At 39.7% G+C, this 22,778-nt stretch overlaps 3 protein-coding genes and 7 non-coding genes across 10 annotated transcripts in view; 7 read left to right on the forward strand and 3 right to left on the reverse strand.

Annotated features, from left to right (window-relative positions):
• LOC119730489 (vacuolar protein sorting-associated protein 18 homolog) overlaps positions 1-1,904 on the forward strand; it is a 33,384-nt gene extending 31,480 nt beyond the window's left edge. The window contains exons 24-25 of the mRNA XM_038203439.1: positions 480-685; positions 1,588-1,904. Of these exons, the coding sequence (XP_038059367.1) occupies positions 480-685; positions 1,588-1,651 (270 nt within the window). The 3' untranslated portion in view covers positions 1,652-1,904. The remainder of the gene's footprint in view (positions 1-479; positions 686-1,587) is intronic.
• A 1,538-nt stretch (positions 1,905-3,442) lies between these two features.
• Positions 3,443-6,421, reverse strand: LOC119730235 (sperm axonemal maintenance protein CFAP97D1-like). Its single transcript, XM_038203040.1, has 4 exons — positions 6,135-6,421; positions 5,423-5,612; positions 4,800-4,923; positions 3,443-3,778 (listed from the first exon to the last, which is right to left on the reverse strand). The coding sequence occupies exons 1-4, from the start codon at positions 6,235-6,237 to the stop codon at positions 3,536-3,538; spliced, it is 660 nt and encodes a 219-aa protein (XP_038058968.1). The 5' UTR covers positions 6,238-6,421; the 3' UTR covers positions 3,443-3,535.
• A 104-nt stretch (positions 6,422-6,525) lies between these two features.
• On the forward strand, positions 6,526-21,991 carry LOC119730236 (cation channel sperm-associated protein 4-like). Its single transcript, XM_038203041.1, has 17 exons — positions 6,526-6,641; positions 9,243-9,375; positions 9,557-9,615; positions 9,859-9,901; positions 10,240-10,350; positions 11,155-11,259; positions 12,604-12,766; positions 14,541-14,613; positions 14,845-14,903; positions 15,828-15,938; positions 16,067-16,131; positions 17,109-17,216; positions 18,025-18,106; positions 18,769-18,866; positions 19,759-19,866; positions 19,979-20,092; positions 20,467-21,991. The coding sequence occupies exons 2-17, from the start codon at positions 9,253-9,255 to the stop codon at positions 20,680-20,682; spliced, it is 1,638 nt and encodes a 545-aa protein (XP_038058969.1). The 5' UTR covers positions 6,526-6,641; positions 9,243-9,252; the 3' UTR covers positions 20,683-21,991.
• On the forward strand, positions 11,392-11,463 carry Trnae-uuc. Its single transcript has one exon. It is a non-coding gene; the product is annotated as a tRNA-Glu (tRNA).
• Positions 13,029-13,100, forward strand: Trnae-cuc. Its single transcript has one exon. It is a non-coding gene; the product is annotated as a tRNA-Glu (tRNA).
• Trnae-uuc lies at positions 13,661-13,732 on the forward strand. The gene has a single exon. It is a non-coding gene; the product is annotated as a tRNA-Glu (tRNA).
• Trnae-uuc lies at positions 14,368-14,439 on the forward strand. The gene has a single exon. It is a non-coding gene; the product is annotated as a tRNA-Glu (tRNA).
• Positions 16,443-16,514, forward strand: Trnae-uuc. The gene has a single exon. It is a non-coding gene; the product is annotated as a tRNA-Glu (tRNA).
• On the reverse strand, positions 19,147-19,218 carry Trnae-uuc. The gene has a single exon. It is a non-coding gene; the product is annotated as a tRNA-Glu (tRNA).
• Positions 19,534-19,605, reverse strand: Trnae-uuc. The gene has a single exon. It is a non-coding gene; the product is annotated as a tRNA-Glu (tRNA).
• Positions 21,992-22,778: the final 787 nt, after the last annotated feature.

The following is a 22,778-nucleotide window of genomic DNA, read 5'->3' on the forward strand; positions in this document are numbered from 1 at the left end:
ACAATTCTTCAGAAAAACTGTTTACTGCACGGGTGAGATTTATCAGGATTTTACCTGATTTCAGGATTTCAGAAGTATCACTTTTTAAATCTCCAATCCTGGGGTTTTATACTGTAAAGCTGTTTTCACCTTTAAACTTGTATAGAAAATATAAGAAATTTATTTTATTTTATTTTATTTATTTCATATTTGAACTGGGTAGCCCATTCAGTGGAAACCACTGATCTCCCATGGGTCTTGTAAAGAGAAGACAATGTGAAGAAATTACAGTTTTAGAGGTGGGAGGAAAAGCCCAGAGGGATATTCTGGGGAAAACCCACAGAGTCAGGCAGGGACTGAAAACCCGATCCAAATGTTGGCCCAGGCGGGATTCGAACCCGGGTCACAGCGGTGGAAGGCGAGGACCGCTGCGCCAGCCTGACTCCCAAGAAATGTGTAGTTTAAGGGCTGCCTTCAAATTTCCAAATTTATTTTGTTAGGTCCTACCCCATCTGACCATGGTCAAGCGCACTCGCATGTCTGAGCTACAGAGACGACTGTCCCAGCTACAGACCCATCGATCGCCTGCCTCATCGGCGCCCTCTGGTGACGCAATAACAAAGCGGGACGAGTTGGATCAGATCAAGAACGAGTTGGACGATATCACCGCAGCCGAGTGTGTGTACTGTGGCGAGATCATGATCAAGTAAATGCTAACAATCGGTCTCATTTTTTTTATCATTATAATTCTCTGAAGTATGATTGATCTAACTGCACTGTGAAACCGAAACGTACATTCAGTAAAGGAAAGTTTCATTTTGCTCTTCTCAAACAACGCAAGCCCGTGTGCATCATACTCATCAGCATCAGTAGCCTATCCAGCTTTTGATGTCGGGGGGGGGGGGGGGGGGGGCAACCACATATCCGCGCAGAAATGTAGACATGTTTTTTTTCCTCCGGACACTTTGCCTCCGTAAAATTAAAAAACAGGGGGGGGTACCCATCTTCCAAATGAGGGTGCTCTTCAAAACTGACCATTATTATGCATACTGCAAATTATATGCTCATTTTCACAGCGCATTGTAATAGTTTTTGAGGGGGTTTTCTTTTGTGGATTGATGTCACAACTCTCTAACCATTTATTTAAATAGTTGCTGAACAAAATATTTGTCAAAAAAATCTGCCGGGGGGGGGGGAGTGCCCCCCTGCCCCCCCCCCCCCCCTGGATACGCCACTGATACAGAAAACATGCTTACCTGTTGTTCGCGTGTGTTGTACTTGCTTGTTGCATTTAGAGTGCATTATTCAAAATTTATTCCATCTTATCTCATTATGTTCTACAAACACGCACATGAAATCAAAATGTCTGCGCCCAGGGCGATATCAAAGTATCTCTCTGGGGGAATCTCTCTGGGGGAATGAGGAGTTAGCACTCTAGTAATTTAATATTGCTCTATGGTCTAAACACACAAGGCCAATAAGAATGTGTGTGATATTTGTGTATTGGGAAATGCTGTCAGTTCCCAAACTGTGTATATTTGGAAACTGCATTTTATCATATCCTCAGCATTCTAAAATTGAACCATTTTGTTTCTGTTTTCTTTGCAGATCGGTGGATAGACCTTTCATTGAGCCCGACGATTACGATGCCACGATAAAGAGCTGGGAGTAATTAATCCTGTAATCGTCACATTTTATCATAAATTTGATTTTAAAAGAGATCTTTTATTTGCCTTTCCTGTGTACCAATTTTTGCTGATAAAAAAAACCATATATTTTGTTGAATGCCAATGATGTTGCAAACCTACCTCTATGATTTGAGATTCTGTAAGGAATTATATCATGGCCGTCTTTTATTTTTAAAGGTAGAGTGGACCATTTGCCGCTATCCAAAAACTAACTTACCAAATTATTGTTAAAATGCTTACTTGGTTTAAAGAAAGTAATGACGCTAAACTCCCTGTGAAATTATTCCTTCTGGCATGCTGTCATTTTGAAGAAAACAGTAAAAGAAGGTCATTTCCAAAGATGTGTCAAGTGATACATTATTGGAAATTTCTGTTTGTAGCTGGTTTGTAATTGGGAGAATTCATGAATGGGTGCAAGCGTTGACACCATGCAGACGCCTGCGTGGCTGCTATAATTTGTCGGTTCAGTGTGTAGCTACAATCAGCTGAATGAGAATCATGTCCCGAATGCTAATTCCGGGATTGTGTCACGAGAGGGTGCAATTCAAAATACAACTCGGCAACTTTTTAAACTAAAATCGAGATCCAGAACATTGTGTTTTCTCGAAATATACAGCATTCACAGAGCTAAAACTTCATCGGGTTAGTTGTTAGCATCCGTCATTAGATTTTGAGCACTTTTGTTGCTTCAAATGAAAAAAAAATTACAAAAAGACTGATGGTCCATTCCACCTTTAACAGTCAAAGTCGTAAGAAAAAAAATTGTTTATAAGTTTGTCTTAAGATGGAAGAAGAAATAAAAGGCTATAGCTCTTGCTGTATAGACACGTATGCATTTGCAGAGCTGGAATACATTCTTTTTATATAAAACCCCAATCATAGAGAAATTATAACAAATTATTATAAATATTCAAGCTAAAATGTCTACCACCACTTTTTTTTTATAAAACTTTTGAAAATGTTGAATGAATGTTTGCAAGATGCAAGATATAATCACTATTAATTCATGTGGACATAATTTATACAATTTGCACTGAAAGATGTGAACTCAATCACTGGATGCTAGACATGATGTATCTCATAAATAAGCATTATGCCCAATTTGGTTGTAAAATTAGTTTGTAAATGCCACCTCAGAGTCATCACATCTAAAGTAATTTCCATCATGTATTTAATACAATGTTCCAAAGGCTTTAAAAAAAATGATTTTAGCTTGTCGCCAGACCCTGGTTAAATATGATCTCATGTGCAAAGAGTCAACTTATATAATTTTCAAAGATTTGCAAAAAACAAATTGCAAACACTTGCCCAATTCCCCCTATCCCCCTCCTTTTTCCCTTGAAAACCACACCCTTCATCCTTTGACCTCAAGGTTACGACACGGCAGTAATTGAAGTTGTGATATTTTGCAGTCAGTTTTGGGGAGATGTTGTGGACGATCCTGAACTCGATCGAGAGGAGTGGGAACTCTCAACACTATCAGCTCTCTGTTGAAAAACAAATTATGGATATTGTTTATAATTAAGGAATGAATTCATAAACAGGCTTTTCTTTTTAATTTATAATGTTCAAAGTGATGAAGATTAAATTCATGATACTAGATTGAATAAGAATTTGTCAACCAGATGATAAAGCCTTTCTGAATAAAATGTTCGTATTTTATTCATGAGTTACCAGAATTAAATGTTTTGATGGGTCAGTTGGATTCATACCTGAATTAGCGGTGTACGTCTGCTGCGATCAAATGGAAACACCTGTAGACAAAATAAATTATTTGAATGTGTTCATCCGAATTGAAACAATTTTCTCCTTTTCTACACCACGCAACTCTTGGAATTTCCATTGAGTAAATATCCTGTATATTGTTATTAATATACACATTGTGCATAAATCTTATGTTGTGAAACTTGAAAGATGAAGTAAAATATGTAAATTTTATGAATAACTGATTTCATTGTTTCTACCTTTGAGTTCTTTGCTGCCTCTTGCCGTTGTTGTTGACGTTGTTGTTGTTGTTGCTGTTGTTGATGCTCATAGAACTTGCGTTCGTTCTTGGTCAATGTGTAGTTTTGTGGGTACTTAGCAATATTTGCCATGTACTGTTTGTTCAACTGAAAGGCAAAAAAAAGTCTCCATTAGAAGATTATCGTCAGGCGGTGGGAGAAAGATGGAGAAACATTGTTTAATTGTTCATGGCCGTATTATCTGCTCGATGAAAGCTGCAGTATCGATCCGCTCATTGAAACAACACCTGTCACCAAGTTGTGCTTTGCATATGCAAATTAATCCAGCAAAAGTTTTGGGCCAAGCCATTCATAACATAGGGGTGGTACTACTCGACGGGGATCACAAACGTTTCTAAATGATTTTTTTTACTTCATGCAAACGCCTAGACTACACAACATTGAAGAAATTATTCTACATTTCTTCTAATTTTTTAGTCACGATAGTATTTGATTGCAGTATTTATTTTCTTCAGGGACCCCCCCCCCCCCTTGAAAAAAGTTCTCATGGTCGAAAGTTCGACTCCCAAAAAAGTGGCGTGATGCGCCATTTTCCTTCAGTGGAAAGTGAAGGAACAAGAAGTTGACATTCTCTTCGGTGACTTCTCACATTTTGGAGAGATTCGGTTTATAATGCCCCATGCGTGCGTTTATTTGACAAGCAAGACAGAGTTTTCCGGTGTTTCAACCTGAAAACTGAGGAAACGGGGTAAGTTATAGTTAGTTTGCTTTCGTTGTTTTGAGCAAGGCATTGACATTTTGTAGGCAATGACACCGGTGTCCCGTTGCCTTTTTTTTTAGCACCCCATGAATAGAACCTATTTCAAGTGAGAAATTCAGGGAACTTGATTTCATAAGCTTCGCAGTGCTGTTTGGTTTAGTATAGTGATGTAGCAACAGGGTTGGTGCTGCTGTTTTGGAGTGTTGTAATTACCTCATGCATGTCTGTTAAAAACGTGACCGTATAGTGTAGGCCTATATAAACGGTATGTTTTCCAAGCTGGAATTTAAACCGACAACGTGGTAGGCCTACATGTAATATTGCTACACCTCATACATATTAATAACCGAAAACCGAATTCAATATCGACTGTCCACCCTCAAACCATGTTATATTTGTAATACACACCGCCCACTCGTGTTCCCACTGTTGATGGCTGTAGTTGGCCTCCTTGGACAGGATCCGCCGGAGTATGGCCTGGTTCTCGTGGGTCACGCGGAGAATTTCCCTCTGTCGTTTGGTCCTGTTTAGGCTGTGTTGGGAGGTTTTTATCATCAGATGTTCCATGAAAAAAAGTCTGCTTTTCATCCTACCCCTGCTTGTACACTTCATACTGATTTTAAAATCGATGTTAAGATGAAATGTCGCACAAGTGCAAGTAAGGCTTGTTTCCTTTGATGTAACCATGTCTGTATCGTGAAGTGTTCATCAACATTTTCTGGGTCTCACTGGCACAAGCAAAAGAAGAAGTACTGTAAATGGCAGGTTTTTTTTTAAATAGGCCTAATAAGCCATAATGGCAAGATTGCAATGTTTCATAGCCCAGGCCTGTACTAATCTAAATATCTCGAGAGGTCTTATTTTGTTACTTTGGGCGTCGATAATCTGTACATGCTCATTGTTGTTCCTCCAGTAATTAGGCTTCATGCAAGGCGTCGACCCAAGTGAACCTGGGGATCTTGGGATCTTGGGACTTGACACTGATGCTTTGTTCAGTAGTGACATCGTGGAGAAAGAAGCACCACACTCACCTCTTCTGTTCGTAGTCATTCTCGCAGTCCACCCTTCCCCTCGTCCGCATGATGTAGCACATCTTCTCCAAGAGGATGCGATTGTCTCTCTCGATGATCGCAAGACGTTCCTCCTCCACCTGTAGTTTCTTCAGTTTGAGGTGCAGGTGCATGTACGTCTGAGGAGGCTTGTTGTCGATCACTGCCTGTGCTGATGAGACAGAAGGAGGAATAGCAATTTCTTAAGTGCGTAACAATAGGCTTATAACGCATACTTTTTCCTCGTCAATGAACTAGACAGTGATGCCCAGCGTAGATGTCCGTTCAGCCTCCCGAGATTCTGAGATTCTCAAGATCGGCATGTTCATATTTATTATTCCCGCGATTGGATTTTATCGAACCTTGCTTAGCTGATTGCTGAATTAGAAAGTGAACTTGTTTTTCTAAAGGCAGACTGAAACCCAGGCCTGTAGAAAGTGGAGTTACATTGTTTCAAGATTTTGTAGGTTAGCTGACCATAAAAATAGGGCACTCCGGGATAATACGCCTAACTGAATATATAGAGACGGAATCTTACCTTATTATCTCTTCACTGTACCGAGGATAAGCTATCGTATTGGTTGAATTTCAGTGGGTGGCTGGACATGGTCATGGCCAGGAACTTCTCTTAAAATGTGGAAGCGTATAGGCCTAACAGTCTCTGCTATGAAATGACTAAAACTGTGCTGCTTACCACTTCGAACTTTCTGTCTATGCCGATCAAAACGTCTGTCGTCCCATCGTTTCTTCAACAGTTTATTGTTGGCTGGTGTGATCGGCTGATACGCACGATGCATACTTTTACAAGAAACTTCACTGCCTTCTAAAGAAAAGTTAATTATGCTTAAACCCACGTAAGATCACTGTATGTATTTTTCTACCAAAACATTCGCAAGGAAAGTTAAATGGAAAATGATTGCCAAACTATATCGTAACACTTCGAATGGACAGTTCGAAAAAGAAATCACTCTCTTTTTCACTCATGCGTATCTATGTGCGTCATCAACGAACGCGTGCAATGTATACGCAGGCGATATAGAAAAAACGCGAGCGTTTACAAGCTGTGCTCGACGCGTGTGTGACGAACGCAACTTGGAAGCACGATCGTGTGGGACATCAGTGAAAGACGTTCGTCGTTTGGCGCACAACAGTGTCTGTGTGTGTGTGTGTGTTTTTTGTGTCCCGTTCAGAGAAATATAACGTAAGTTTCTTTCAAGTTTTTTGTAGCCGTACAGTCTTCACATTGATTACTTTATCGTGCACTTTAGCATTATTCAAAGGACGTATTGCCAGGCCTATTTTTAAAAAAAAGTATGACTTTTATGACCTCTTTTAATGCGTCGTACAAAGCGATCATTTTGGTCTAGCTAGGCCTATTTTAGTTTTGATTGCAAAGTAAGACAGATTGTAAGGCGTGTTATTTTCACTTAGCCTACAAATAATCATTGACCTTAACAGAAATGATATAACAGGAAGACAAAAAAAAGTTGCTGACAAATCTTCATTTTATGCCTAATCGGTTAAGCCTATGTATACTTTGCGATTAGTTAGCCCAGGAATTGCCGTGTCCTAATCATGTATAAGGAATCGCCTGGGAGGGCGGTTAGACATGTTTCTATTTGTATTGCGACTTACCTCGATCCTCACCCTTAAAGGGAACATGTAATAGGATTTTTATGACTTGAACACATTTAAAACAGCGATCTTACCGTGTTATTATGACTTTCCACCTCCTTTGTAGCAGTAAAAGGGAGAAATTTCAACATTTATGCTAATGAACATCTCCATATTCATTAGCCAAACCGTGATGTCATTCAAGGCAGAACAGTAGTGTCTCCAAAGCTTTGTGTACAAATATATTTGTACACAAAGTGATGAGGACAGTCTCTTAACCTTCACTAACCACATCAATTCCTTCCACAGAACCATCAAATTCACATCGGAGTTCTCGGCTCACCAAACCCACTTTCTGGATGTCACCGTCCGCAAGCAAGGCAACTCACTAACCACTGACCTGTATTCCAAACCCACAGACACCCACCAGTACCTCCACTCCTCCAGCTGTCACCCCAGGCACTGCAAAACTGGCATAGCGTTTAGCCAGGCACTCAGACTCAGAAGAATTTGTTCTAATGATTCCGATTTCTCCCGCCATACACAGATACTGAAGAACAACTTGGTGGCCAGGGGTCACAGCTCTCGCCAAGTTCATCGTGCCATTGCCAGAGCTAAATCTATCCCCAGAAATCAAGCTCTCACGGGAAAGGCCCCTGATGCCATGGCCAAACCCATGATTCCCTTGGTTACCACGTTTCACCCCAATCTCCCTCCCCTCCGCAAAATCACTAATGACAATCATCATATCCTCCATACTTCAGATCGCCTTGCCCGCGCCATCCCCAACGGCCCCACATTGGCTTACAGGCGTCCTCGAAATCTACGGGACTTGATTGTTCGAGCTGAAGTCCCATCCTTAGATGCATCCCCTCCCACCCAGCATGGTACTTTCAAGTGCAGTTCCAGATGTGTTGTCTGCCAGATTCATATCCAGGAGTCTGACTCCTTTTCTGGCCACTCTTCTGTCACTACCTACAGAACCATTGGTAACATCACTTGTAACACCTCTAATGTCATATATCTCATTTCTTGCAGGGTCTGTGGAGTGCAGTATGTAGGTGAGACTAAGAATACGCTCAAGAAGCGTTTCTATGCCCATCGGTCAACGGTCAACACCAAGAAACTAGACACCCCTGTTGGTCATCACTTCAACCTGCCTAATCACTCCATTTCTGATATGATTTTGCAGGGCATTGAATCTCTTGGCCATCGCAAAGAGTCAGTTCGCCTCAGCAGAGAGAAGGTGTGGATGAATCGTCTTCGAACTATTCAACCACATTGTCTCAACATCCAACTTGGAAATGATTAATCCTTTTCTTCCTCCATTGTCCTCTGTTACAGATAATCCATCTGGTCTTCCTTGTTTGTGTTAACACATCTCCCGCCATCTTTCATCCCTTTCCACCTCTATACTGTCCCCCCCCCCCCGCATCATCCCTTCACTCTCACACTCTTTTGTCCGTTCCCACTCCCTGTGACCTTTGATCCTTCCCCTTTCTGGTCCCTCCCCTGTTTACACCAGACCCCTTGTGGTTTGCCATCTCCCTTTGTTTCTTTGTTCTCTCATCCACCCTCCCCTGCATCTTTCCACACCTTTCCCTCCTAATCCTCCTTTTGTGTTTCTTCTTTCAGCCCTGCATGTTTGTGTGCACCCCCATGTTAATGTATGTATCTCTGTCATTTCTGTTTTAGCCTCTGAAGAAGAACTTGCTAAGTTCGCAACGTCAGGCCACATTAATTTTAAGACAAATATATTTCTCTGATATATATCAAACTTTCCTTCATTTTCTTGGAGTAAGTTCCACTTTTTACTTGTTTATCATGTTAAAACCGCTCGTTTGGAAAATAGTAGAGGCCAATATTTCTTCAATACTTTTTTGTGGGTAATTTTGAAGGACTAATTTTTGTACTGCTCATATGCACTTTTGACAAAGAGTTCCTGGTGTGACAAAAGCAAAATAACGCCCTCTTACATGTATTGATGAAAGCATTTGTTAATAATTGAAAAACCACCACTTTCTTGTCATTTTCAATGAAAACAAGTATCGGATCGTGTATGTACTGTTGCAACACATGCATGAAAACAAGATGAGCTGAATTTCCACTGCATTTTTCCTTAAATAACAGTACAAGACATAACCTAAACATGACCAAACTTAGCCTAAAACATCTTATGTCTGTCCAGTGTTGTCATCATGATTCCTGTGAAGAATAGCCCGTTGGAAAGTGATGAGGACCCGGCTCCTCTCTCGGCATTCCAAAGATTCGGCCGTCGGGCTACTCTTACGGCAGCCTTTGCCGGAAACACGTTTAAAAAGGTAACGTTGAAACTTTTTTGAGTGTCGGATTTATAGATTATGCCCTTTTTGTAATCTTTATGATGATTCTGAATGTAAGCATGGTAAGACATAAAAAACCTCATATAGGCCTATATATTAAAAGCGTATATTGGTGTTAATCATGACGACAAAACCATTTTGCTTTTCTTTGTCCTCACAGATGGGCATGAAAGTGAAATTAGCAAATCGCTTCGTCAAGAAGACAGAGGCTAAAACCGAGTAAGCGTGCGCATCGTTTTCAATTTGTGTGTGTGTTTCTTGTTAGGGTTAACCTTTCGTAGTCCCTTTCTGCTACTTGCAAGAGGTCATTCGTTAATTTTAGTGCTGAAATGCAAGGGTGTAGACAAGATTAGTCATTGTTGACAAAAATTAACATGAAAAGCTCAACTTTTGAATTGATTTGTCTGAATGTTTAACTCCAGCGATAATCCTTTTTTTATTATTTTTTTTTTTTTACTACAGCGGGCCAGATATTCGGAGAGTGTTTACCTTTGATCCATCAGCGGTAAGTAAAACAACAGAAAATAAATTCCATGACCTATGAATGATCTGAGTAATTAAATAACTGCATAGGCTGTCGGCATAGCAGTTTCACTGAAGATCATAATTTAGTCTGCTCAAAGTTTCAACAATCACAGCACACAATGATACCAGTCGAAACTCGAAACTTTGACAGCCGATATAGGCCTCTATACCGATACCAATTTTCACATCGAAAACAAAATGTCTGCATTATTGCCGATTTACGTCCAATCCATTTCATTGGTGGCATCCTCTTGCTACACTTATTTCAGCATCCATGACGAAACAAACATTATTATCAGTCTCTTGTTCTTTATTTAGCTCAATCGCGGTGCATCTGTTTCTGACCTCTTCGAGAAGGAAGAAAAGGAGGAAGACTTCAATGAGATTGTGGATCAAGACGATCAGAGAGTAGAAGAAGTTGTATCACAGGTATGAGTCTTGTCTTACCAGGGAATTTGAATTCTTTCTGTATAAAGATGGTTTTGTTTTCATCATTGAACTGACATTTATAGGTTTCGGTGTCAGAGAATCGGATTTGGCGTCCAAGTACATCAATGGGTCAGTAGGTTTCGTTCACACGTACGTACTTTCACTATTTTGGATGGAGAATATATCCATATAATGCATGGGTTTTTCCACTGCTAATTAAAAGGCCCATACAATGTCATTGTTTTAATGATATCCTTGAAAATGCACCTTTGTGTCACATTTAACCTTATTTTCAATTTTCATTTTGCCATTTTCAAGGATATGTTGGTGCCTTTTTGTGGTTATTATGCTTATGCGAATTTCCATATTCATAAGCAAAAGTGAGATGTCATTTTAGGCAGAAACCTCAAAATGTTGCAGCCATTTCAGAACGAAAAGTTGCTAGAATTTTTTGTGTCGGGATGTTTTTTGTTCATTAGTGATTGTTGTGTCAGTTCATGGCAGTAAGCCAATGAACAATTGTTCTCAATGAGCAAATGCTGGGGTTCACAATTTGAACAGAAAAATCCTAAACTGAACGGTGTCTTCCTGAAATGACATCACAGCAACAGCGCATTGGACAATTTTAAATATTTAAAGAAGTGCACTTTTAAATAGAATTTACCCAATGCTAATGTCAAATAGTTTTCATACATTTAAAAGAAGTAGAAAGTTGCAAAAAAATGTATTCCTAAGAAAAATCACCTCATAGACTCTTTCATTATGTGAAAAGATTGAATTTTTCTTGTGATTTTCCCCATTAAGGGTTTGGTGGGTTACATGGTTGAGAGTGTCGCCTTCCGTTTCTTCATCCTGGCCGTGATCATAGTTAATGCCATCCTCATTGTTCTTCAAACAAATGAAGATCTTGTAAGTACAAACATTATGAGGCTATGACTTGTGCATCCCGTCACTGATATTTTGACTTTGAGTAACCAGAATTGTCAAGGGAATTTGTTTCAAGAAGCTATATAATAGGGTGTCGCTTATTTCTGAGTCAGATCCCATGTGGTCTAGTGGTTAGGATTCGTGGTTTTCACCCACGCGGCCCGGGTTCGATTCCCGGCATGGGAATTTCGATTTTTTTTTTGATTTTTTTTTATTTAACATATCTTTAAAACATGAATGTGAATAAAATATTTTTGTGCAACACACTGCAGGTCACAATGGTTAGGTTTCGTGGGTCTCACCCACGCTGACCGGGTTCGATTTCCGACATGAGTACCCCTTTTTTGATTTTTGAAAAATAACTGCTAAAAATGTTAAAATGTGACTTTATGCGGCGAGATCCATGTCGTTTTGTTGCTGGGATTCGTGGTTTTTATCCACGCCATTTCGTTTCGATTCTCGATATGAGACCTTTCGTGTATTTAGATTCTTTTCCACGAAAAATTAATCCTACTTGGGATTTGTTCGTCAATCTGCAATTAGGATCAATACATCTAACTGTTACAAGGCCATTGATTAGGGAGTTCAATTACCTTAAGGCCAAAAAAAAATTAATAAGTCGGTCTCTGGTCAGCGCGCGCGTCGATTTTAATCATGCGCGTCGATCTTTTTTTTTTCCAAAATGTTCCGCGGTATCTCCAACAGCGCCCTCTATTTCCGCACCTCCTCAATTTTTTTTTTACCAAGGAGCACCAAGGAATGGGAAATTGCACCAAGGCAAATGTTCGAAAGCACCAAGGCAAATTATGGAGGACAGCAATGTACATGAGGACACCAAAAAAGCAAAATAGTACCCCACCTTGTCTGTACAATCCAAGCTTGAAGAAAAAAAGAAAAAAAGCCAAAAAAAAAAAAAAAAAGCCGCGTGGCTGCGTCAATTCCGGAACTTTGGTCTGACCAGAGACCGAATATTATTTTTTTTTGGCCTTACTGGGCAACCACTTAAACCCGAAAATGTATTACTGTTGCTTGGGTGCATACCTATGTTCCCCAATACCGATGTTCCCCAATACCGATGTTCCCCGAAATCCTAACCATATAACCCTAACCCAAACCCTAACCCTAACCTTAACCCTAATCCTGAGGATTTCGGGGAACATCGGTATTGGGGAACATAGTATTGGGGAACATCGGGTAGACCCCCTGTTGCTTTTGGTTGGTCGATAATTCGTACACCCCATCAAATTTGGGCAAACGACGCTCGTGGCTGTCTGTCTATATTTTGGAGATTTTATTAGATATTTTATTTTGTATTAACGCGAATAGTCGTTGGACTACGCCTGGCTCTTCTCCATCTTCGACTACATCGTGCTGACAATCTTCGTCTGGGAACTCCTCCTCAAGTGGTACAACGGCTTCTTCATCTACTGGAGGGTGGGCTGGAACATCTTGGATTTCTTCATCATCCTCACCTTGTTCCTTGGACCAAGTGAGTATCTAGTTGCCGGGGTAATCTTAATCATTTGAATGGGAGTGTTTTCTCTTTTTTCCACCGATGCCGCAATTCAAAAGCCAAAAGAATTTAAAACAAAAAAAAGAATCTTTTTATTTTAAGATGACCCTTGAAAAACAAGGAATGCGAGTGAGAATGCGAGTGAAAATGAGAGTGCGGAAAGTCGAAGAGCTTGGTTTTTTGGGGGTTTTTTTTGGCGTTGTGCTGAAGGTTGCTTGACTGTTGCGTAGTTTCAAGATCCCATGTGGTCTAGTGGTTAGGATTCGTGGCTCTCACCCACGCGGCCCGGGTTCGATTCCCGGCATGGGAATGTTTTGGGGGGTTTTTTTCGAGTGAGATTGCAAATCGATCTAACTGAGTTGGGAGAGGATTTTTGGGGGGGGGGCATGAGAGGGCCCATTTGAACCAGTTATTAGCCACAATTTGGGCCACCCGTAGTCTTTTTCAGGAAGACCATAAAAAGATTAAATAACTTGCGGCAGAGCAACAGAAAAAATCTTCAAGATAAAGCATAAATCGTTTTTCTTCTTACTCGACACGGCTCTGATAGAGAGGAATGAACATCATGTGCGTGTGATGACGGAGATTGCCCAAAACAAACCTAGAAGAAACATTGTGAAATCCATGGAGAAAAAAAACATGGCGCTGTTTAACCTCGCATACTATTTTTGAGAACTGTTAATAATCCTCTGTGATGACTCAGGGTTATCAGCAACATGTAACGCCATCTATATCATGTGACAGTTTATGCGTGAATATGTAATGAACACCTGGCAACCGTCTTCATTGTTTGAAGTGCATGGAAATGATATAGCAACCGCAGAGGATGCGCCGGCATAAACCAGTTTTAAAAGGGAAGACTTTCGTGAATCCCATGTGGTCTAGTGGTTAGGATTCGTGGTTTTCACCCACGCGGCCCGGGTTCGATTCCCGGCATGGGAAAATTTTTTTTGTAATCACAATGTCAAAAGTTGAGCGTAAAGTGAAAGTATTTTGGTGGGGGGGGGGAGTATGTTTTTATAATTGAACCGAAGAGGTGGAATAAAGATGATGAAATGGAAGTAGATTGAACTAAAATAGAAAAAAAAAACATTTCAAGCCACCAGGACTTTGTATCTGGCTGCCCTATAATAAAGCAACCATCAGGCAAAGCAATACAGAGTCAATATTGCAACACAATCCGCCAAAATCTTGGGGTGGACCCCCTAGCAGAGCATGCCTTCGGCACGCCTTCCTCAACCCCCGGCCCCCTCCCCCCATATTCCCCCCTCCCCCTTTCCGGAAAGTTAGATCCACCCCGCCTGTACAAACATTCTGTAAAATGTGGCTTGCCACGCGACAAGGCGCAGGGCTAATTATCCTCTTCCTGTCTTGATGGCTTAATGTTACCATAGCAACAGTAAGCACTGTTTCTATACATGCATGGTAACGATGAATATGCAACACCCGACACCTATCGCTGCCACAGGGCTGATAATGATGACGTTTCATCAGCATCGACCGAAACGGACGTGCGCAGAAGCCAGGCAGGGTTACTCATCGAATAAAACTAATTGCAATCGAGCTATATTCAGAGATCCCATGTGGTCTAGTGGTTAGGATTCGTGGTTTTCACCCACGCGGCCCGGGTTCGATTCCCGGCATGGGAAGCAATTATTTTTACATATAATCTTTTAATATTTTCATTGTTATTTTTATCGGCTTACAGGATAATTAACGTGTATTTCTCTACTTGTCCACCATTATTCAGCACTTTCGTTTCTCGGAAGCAGTCGAATTTTGAGGATTCTTCGTGTTATACGTGCTTTTAGAAGTTTGAAGAGGTAAATACATAATATTCATGCCAGATATTTTACACAGTCATTAGAATAATGTGTGGTTCCGATATCGCGTGACAAATGACAAGCCTGGGTCTGTGTTGTTCAAGACAGGCCAAATGATGCACTTACTTATGAACATTTTTAGCAAATCTAATGATGTTATTTCAAACAAGTTTTTGTTTCCTTGGTGGAATCACTTTAATTTTATTCTTTGGTACTTGTTATTTTTTGCAGTATTAGCGCCCTCAGCGGCCTAACAGTTGTTGTACAGACAATTCTGCAGTCTATTCCAGGTAAATTGGTCTTATAATCGAACAAAAATCAAAGGAATTGGCTTTAAAATAGATACACGGTCAATCACCAAAATCTCTCATAAAATTACTTTATTGATGGAAACGTAATATCATTTCATTATCCATTTTTTTTAAATTCAATATTTTCCTTGGCGCAGTTGATTAATATAACGGCTGTAAAGTTTCACTTGACTTGGGCCTATCTCAAAGAAAGGACATTTAAATAAAATATCACAAAGTTCTACAAACCCAATGAAAGTTCTTTATCTAGGAGTAAAGTACTGAATCCGTTTTTAAGGTAGATAAGACCATTTGCTTTATGTGGTGTTGTTGTTTTTTTTTCGTTTCAGGGAAAAATAATGCTCAAGATCATAATTAGATAGCATGCATAACAACCTGTTTAAGTTTTGAGCACAGTAGATACGGTATACGTTTCGATAAAAACTATGAAAAGTTTTTTCCGTTTTTTTCTACGTAGGTCTCATAATTGCCCGTTGCTGGCGCTACATTTGGTTTTGGTTATGGTTATGGTTTATTTTTTCATATGATAGCACAAACAACATAATAAACAGGAAACCATATAAATAATGACAAACAATGATATGAGGGATCCAGGTAAAAAGCATATGCTTGTACAAGACCTAGAATCCGTAATTACAAATTAAGCTAATAAATTAATATGTAAATACAATAGGCTGAATTCTATCAGGTAAATACTTTTCGATCGAAAAGTTGCCTTTTCATATTTTGAATCACAGAAACCCTCTCGTATACAGTCTCTTAACAAGCACTCGGGACATCTGTATGATTCTCAGTCAGTGTTCCTACCGCTGATCCGTTAATGTTTTATGTTACAAAGTTTCTTTTAAATTTCATCAACAGTTGATGAATAATCACTGTCATAAATGCCATCTCGCTCCTCAGATATGACCAACATTGCCCTTCTGCTGGTCATCATCATGGTGGTGCTTAGCGTGGCTGGGGTGGCGCTCTTCAGTCGGGACTTCCCCGCCTACTTTGGAAATCTGGGAGAAGGTAACATGTTTTCCTTTCTCGTTAATCAAAAAAGTTAAATTATTTAAAAATAATTTAAAAAGATGTACAAGAAAGTAAGGCAGCCGTTTCATGGACTTATTTAATGATTTGTTTTCCACTGTCTACAGCGATGTTCACAATGTTCGTGTGTGTTACGCAAGATGGATGGATGGGGATGTTTAACCAATTTCAGGTAATAATTTGAAATTTATATATTGTTATCTTTTAAGATACATTTCAGCTTTATAATCTTAGAAATGTTTTATAAATATGGGGGAAAACTGTTATGTCCACCGAGGTGTCTATCTTACAAAACCAGTGTTTTAGAAAACAAGTGATAACCAAAGTTAAGCAACCACTGCGACCTATAATAACAGTATTTTATCTACTAATAAAACAGTATGGAAATGAGTAAAATGAGAGACAAATCTACTTTGTAAAACAACATGGCAACACAGAAGCGCAGTTACAAATGCTACTTTTATGACATCGGATTACGTAAGATCCCATGTGGTCTAGTGGTTAGGATTCGTGGTTTTCACCCACGCGGCCCGGGTTCAATTCCCGGCATGGGAATTTTTGTTCATAATCATTTTTTTGGAAACTACAAACGTATCTTGTAATTCTTTTGTAAAAAGAAAATGAAGCAGATTTATCATACAAATCGCACGCGGTCTAGCGGTTATGAATTTCACCCACGAGGTTCGATTCACGACATGGGTGTTATTTTTCTAACATTTCTGAAAAATAATTATTAATGTGATTATGTGAATGCTTAAACAACAATGTAGGCCTCATGAAACGAAACGAAATGCGACTGTTTTGCCAACTGATATTGTGGTTAATCTTTTTTTAATCATATCTATTTTAAAAAAAAATTTTAAAAAGTTAACAAAAGGCAAGTTTGATTAACACACCATGTGGTCTGATGGAATTTGAAGTAATAAATACATGCAAACGAAAACTTGCAAAACAAAAATGCAAGCAATTTGCCAACATATCCCATGTGCTAGTAGTTAGGATTGGTGGCTCTCACCCACGCGGCCCAGGTTCGATTCCAAGCACGGAAATTTGTTGGGGTTGAGGATTCAAGTTTGTTGGGGTTTTTTCAATCACGTATGGCAACTTAAGATAAAGTAAAAGTTAAGCGATTACATGTTCCTTTTCCAGGAGTCACCCAACCACTACTTGGCAGGTGCCTGCTATTTCATCGTCTGCATCATCGTCGGTGCGTTCGTCTTTGCTAATCTCGTTGTCGCCGTAGTTGTCACAAACCTGGTAGGATTCTAACCGAACACAAATACTGTTGTTTTTAAACAAATTATAATTGCTGCCACACGCGACATTTTAATGAATACACTAGAACATAAGCCGGTGCTATACGCACGGGAAGTGAGTTATAAGCATGCTGAAAATGGTAATTATAAGGTTTTGAGTTGTCAGCTGCTGCATAGTTATTCTGACATAGACAGCCCAGTGTTTTCCTGAAATGAATGAGGGGAAAGAAGATATGGGAAAGGCATGCTTAGTAGATAATTTCAAGCACAGGGCTCGTGTGATGATGGAAGCTACATGTATTTAGGATGCTGTTGCAATGAGACTACCAGAGACACACCAAAAAATATTGTTGACAAAGCATCAGCATGACTGCTGTGCATTATTATGCTGTTGTGCAGGATGGTAAGTGAAAGTATCCAATTAATTAATTTGTGGACGGTTTATTAATGGACAAAATGTCGCCTGTCCCGCCTTCTGACCACTTTAGCCAATGTTTTTTGAGGAAAAAATGGTGGTGTACTCATTGCCTGCCTTTATTGCGACGTCACATAAAACAAAACAATTGGTTTCGGTGTGGGGGTTTTTTTTGGGGGGGGGGCATGGCCCCCTTTGCCCCCCCCCCCCCCCCCGATCCGCCCTTGCTCTCCAGGTGTATATTTGGGCCTACCTGCATGGTGTCATGTTGTGCTAGTGTTATAAATTCCAATACGCATGTATTCAAAATACAAGCCTTTATTTATACAGAACGCATGCGAATTTGGTTTACAAAGAAGGCAACTAAGTTTACCCGTGTTTCTGTATTATTCAGGACAAAGCGATAAGAGAAATCCAAGCCGAGAACAAGAAGAGGGAGGACACGCTGTCAACCAAGCCAGTCGTTGAAGACGATGGTAAACATGAGATGTATTATAGATAACAGTCAAAAACACATCAGGGGGAAAAAGGCGAAGCACGTTTTGGTTTAAAAAAAAGAAGAGTAATTTCAAGCATTCAGATTGGATTTCGTGCCGTCTTTGTATTATGACAGTAATGGTGAGTGCAATGAATGGAAGCCTGTGATGATAGAGTCACGAGAGATACAGAAGCCAAGAGATTTCCCAATTTTCGCAAACCAAAAAGCATTGCTTGTATCAGGCGCCTTTTCAAACGAGACAAACGAAAACAAAAGATGATTATTGCTAAAACTTTATTGAGAAGCTGCTGAAAACGATTGCGGATTATTGGAGTGCCATAAAATATACGTTTTGCAAAGTAAGAATTAGTGGGCTTACCGTTCCGATCCCAGTAGGATCTTTTATGAAGGCAAAATAATTGGGAACAAGCAACGCACAATGAGGAAACAATGCACGGAGGAAAGGAACATGACAAAGGAAGGGCAAGTGGGGATGCAGGGAGAAACTGGGCTGGGCAGAAAAGGAAAAGGGGATTTGGGTGTGAAGAGAAGGGACAGTGGACTGCGAAAGCATACAGGAACAAAGGAAGGAGGTATTACCTAAGAGAGATGGTCAAATGAAATAAGAAGTTATGACGTCAGTTTGTTTTCTTGGCGCAGAGCATCCTCATCACCTGGAGCATGATGTACCGATCGTCAGCATGGACGGAGTCTGCAAGCATGGCAACCTCACCCAACAGAAACCACTGTTCTTTGGAGTAAGCTGCTACTGAAAATCTTCTTTTTTAAGATCGTGGCTGCTAAGTTCGCTTTTGGATTTGGAATGTTTAACGAACGAGTATCATCGGCAACTTCCTCCTGTTTATCGGTGTTTTGATTTTTTTTTTTAAATAATCTTGATAATTTTAATCGAAAAGGGCCCCCTTTATGGATTGTGTTTTGTTTTTTTTTACATAAATGCGGAAAAGTTTGATAAGTACAACAGATTCTAATTGATATTATTTTTGGCTATGCCAAACTTCGACGTAAAAAATTGTATTCCCACGCCGGGAATCGAACCCGGGCCGCGTGGGTGAAAACCACGAATCCTAACCACTAGACCACATGGGATGCCACGCATGATTAACAAATGTTTATCGTACGTGTATCATCGGTAAATTGTTCGGCTAAGTGATGAAAACTAAGCCTCTTTTGTAATTTGATGAAGATGCATCTGACGAAGTTGCATCTGATGAAGTGGTTGTCGCTGCGAAAACTTGTACAAACTTTCAGTTTCATTCTCATTTGAGTGATACTAAACTTTGATTTTCTATTTTTTTTTCTACAACACACACTACTTTTTCTTCTATAGTACCCCTATATAATTCTAATATACATGATACAACCAAAATGTCTTTCCCACCAAAACACACAAAGAAAATAACTTTCCCATGCCGGGAATCGAACCCAGGCCGCGTGGGTGAAAACCACGAATCATAACCACTAGACCACATGGGAATTCGTAAACCAACATTCAATTGCTTTGGTCAAAATACCGCGGGAAACAATCGGTTTCAAGGAACTGTTGCTTTTTTATTTCTTGTATATAATTTTCAAATCTTATTAATGGACCTTAATCGAATAATTTCCTCTTTTTTCTTCGTTTTTAAGGATTTTTCCCACATTACTCCAGAGAAGTTCGAAAACTACATCGTGGTTTTGACGGCACTAGAGGAAAATCTGGTGGAATACAGAAGAATACGCGACGATTTGGACAAGGTAAATTATTGCGAGGAGTTTTGGTGACTGATTTCACCTTACGTATGCATAATAATTATGAAGAAACATTAGAGATTTCTAAGCTCGGTTTTTACTCCTTACACCTTTGCAGATATTCGAGCTGGTGTATTCCATCAATGAAGACACGAAGGAGGACGCCATGCCCACAGATGGTTCCCGCATCACACCACCGTTCGATCCCAGCTTCAAAGTGGAGGACATTGGAGTAGGTTCCAGAGGCATAGATGGGAACCACTCTGCAGGAGGGGCGGGGTTACTTGTTTTCTGGAAGGACATCTATTCGCGTTTTTGTAGTGTTCCAACAAAATAAAAAATAAAAATTTCTTCTCAAAACTGTGCGGGGGGGGGGGACCAAGAGGCACATGGGTGCTTAGAGAGAACTGTACCCCATTTAGTTACATCATTTGTATGTTTCATTACCGCAACACCATCAAATCGACCAGATTGATCCCGCCCCCTCCCCTGATTGAAATTTATGCCAAGGACGAAGGTTTTACAACATCATGTTTTTCCTACTTCAACTAAATGTCTTCATGTTCACTAAAGTTTCCTCTCGCCCTATGAATACATTTTCCTTAGCGCAAGGGAGACATTCTGTCCAACCTGATGGAGCTGGACAGACACAAAGGCGTATCATCAGGCAAGCCAGCGGACAGCTACCGCCAGTACATCAAGGAGACGGCCAAGATCCTGGACCAGTTGGGCCAAGCACACCAACCACATTTGCCAGGCTCAATAGTCGACCCCTCCGATATACCGGGACCTTCCTCCGGTAGGAAAGGAGACAGGAATTAGCAGATTGGATCCAAGTTACTTTCCACGACTTTCTTTGGTCCACGTTTTAGCTTCTGATCTTCACATATTGTTTTTTGTTCGAAACATAAGGCTACGATGAAACAGGAAATGTCTACCAGGCCTGTTGTTGGCTTGTGATGTTCGCTTCACTTGAAGCATAAACCGACAGTTAAAGAGGGAGATTGGAATAAACCAGCCAGTGTTGAAAATATGAACACATAATGTAGTTTTGAACGAGTTCCTGTTGTTTTTGTGATGCAATGTACGTAAAACAAATCTTCCAAATTGAAATAAAATGTACAATTGGATCGAAACGTATGTCCGATCTGGACAAGGTGTGTCTCTTGTTTGTTTGCAGTTGTTATGGTTTAACAACAAAAACGACCGACAGACATTTGTTTAATGACTTGAACCTTTGTTTTCAATCAAATTTAAGTCATATTTGGAAAGGTACCACAGCGAAACCTCTTTGGTATTTTCATCTGCAGAATCGAGTGGCGGATGGTAGGGAGAGAGAACTTCCAATCAATCACTAGTTTCATTTGATACTGGGTGGGGAGATAGACGTACTTCAGAATTTCACTTCAGAAAAATACCCTGTATACAAAAACCTGTTTTACTGCTTGTTTATTACACCCTCATGATTTAAAACAACGAAATTAATTTCCAAATTTCTGGAGTAATTGTGCTTCTCTAATCTACAATTTTGTTTTTACACATTTACTATTTTTGTGACTATGTAGAATTATATATTTACTTTATCAATTCAATTAACAAGTATGCAACATAAAACAATTATTTTACACAAAAATACGAAATAATTACAGCAAGATTACATCGATATGGCATTAAATAAAACACATCTGCATATAATACGCCTGCATTAAAAAATAATTTTCATGAAAGTGATTCTTTTTTACTAATACACAATATTCCTTCAGTTTAATAAAACAAAATCTTGCAGACAAGATGAAGATTCTTCTTTTCTTGAAATATGCATCATTAGCCAAATATACTCTACCCGTTCAAAGGAAAGACAAAACTTTTCAAACCATAAGAAAGGGAGGAATGTTTTATGGGAATTTTCAACAAAACATGAATCAAAAATACAACACAATGTAGTACGTTCCTACATGTATAACCCCCATATTCCTACAATTTTTTTTCGTGGATTCGGGTCTTGTTTATTGGGGTTGTTTACATGCAAAATATCCCAAGGTCACTAGAACTACCCTAATAAAATTGAAAATTTACAATTAAAATAATTTTTTTTTTTTAAATTAAGAAACATAATTTATGAATGTTCATGGAAAAAAGCTCAAACATCCACACATAATTGATATAATATACAAATTGCGACAGAAAAAAAATGGACATTTCATAACAGCATAGATCCTGTAACAGATAGAATAGATTTGTGCAGTAAAGATGTGCTGTACTGCATTGAGGGAGAGTTTGCATTTCGAATTGGTATTTTGTGAAGTTTAATGCAAACTCTCTCACAATGCCACACAACAGATATCTCCCTTACACATTTCTGCTGTGACAGCTATCTGTCGCCCATACACAAAATAAACAGAATAAACCCTCCACTGTACATACCATCATTAGCCTAGATCTTTTATTCTATACAGTTCTATAGATACATATTTTGTTATAAAACAGTTTATTGCCCAAAGAAAACTTTCTGTGGTTTTCCGCTAGTGGCATTAGGAGCCGTGATACAGATGCAGTCCAGTATCTGGGATCTGGGCCTGTTTATGAGGCCACCCGGCTACGTACAATGCATGAATGTAGCCTGCCACACACAAAAACAATGTCCTATCCCAATTTACAAATGTTATTAGCATGCGAGTCAAGTTCTGCCTTTGAAGTAGGATTATAAAATACTGAGCTTGCAATTATTTGTACTCAGTGGCCTAACTACAGGGGGGGGGGGGCAGTGGAGCCCCTAGACCCCTTAGAAGTTTAACCCCAGTTACACCCCTGTTCGTACCGCATCATGTGATTCATGGTGAAAAGACGATTTGGCAGAAATATCCAGCAGAATATCAAATGCAGAATAGACAAATTTTGCAATTTTCACCCGGTCAGCC

Source organism: Patiria miniata, unplaced genomic scaffold (assembly GCF_015706575.1).
Source record: "Patiria miniata isolate m_02_andy unplaced genomic scaffold, ASM1570657v1 HiC_scaffold_22, whole genome shotgun sequence".
NCBI classification, from domain to species: domain Eukaryota; kingdom Metazoa; phylum Echinodermata; class Asteroidea; order Valvatida; family Asterinidae; genus Patiria; species Patiria miniata.

Bases quoted from the DNA above. Each gene is read 5' to 3' on its own strand.
- LOC119730235 (XM_038203040.1), bottom strand. From the start codon at position 6,237: ATGCATCGTGCGTATCAGCCGATCACACCAGCCAACAATAAACTGTTG. The intron at 5,613-6,134 runs GTAAGCAGCACA...CTGTCTCATCAG, and splicing joins TAGACAGAAAGTTCGAAGTG to CACAGGCAGTGATCGACAAC. The intron at 3,779-4,799 runs GTGTGTATTACA...TTTGCCTTTCAG, and splicing joins AGTGGGAACACGAGTGGGCG to TTGAACAAACAGTACATGGC.
- LOC119730236 (XM_038203041.1), top strand. From the start codon at position 9,253: ATGATTCCTGTGAAGAATAGCCCGTTGGAAAGTGATGAGGACCCGGCT. The intron at 9,376-9,556 runs GTAACGTTGAAA...TTGTCCTCACAG, and splicing joins CCGGAAACACGTTTAAAAAG to ATGGGCATGAAAGTGAAATT. The intron at 9,616-9,858 runs GTAAGCGTGCGC...TTTTTACTACAG, and splicing joins AAGACAGAGGCTAAAACCGA to CGGGCCAGATATTCGGAGAG.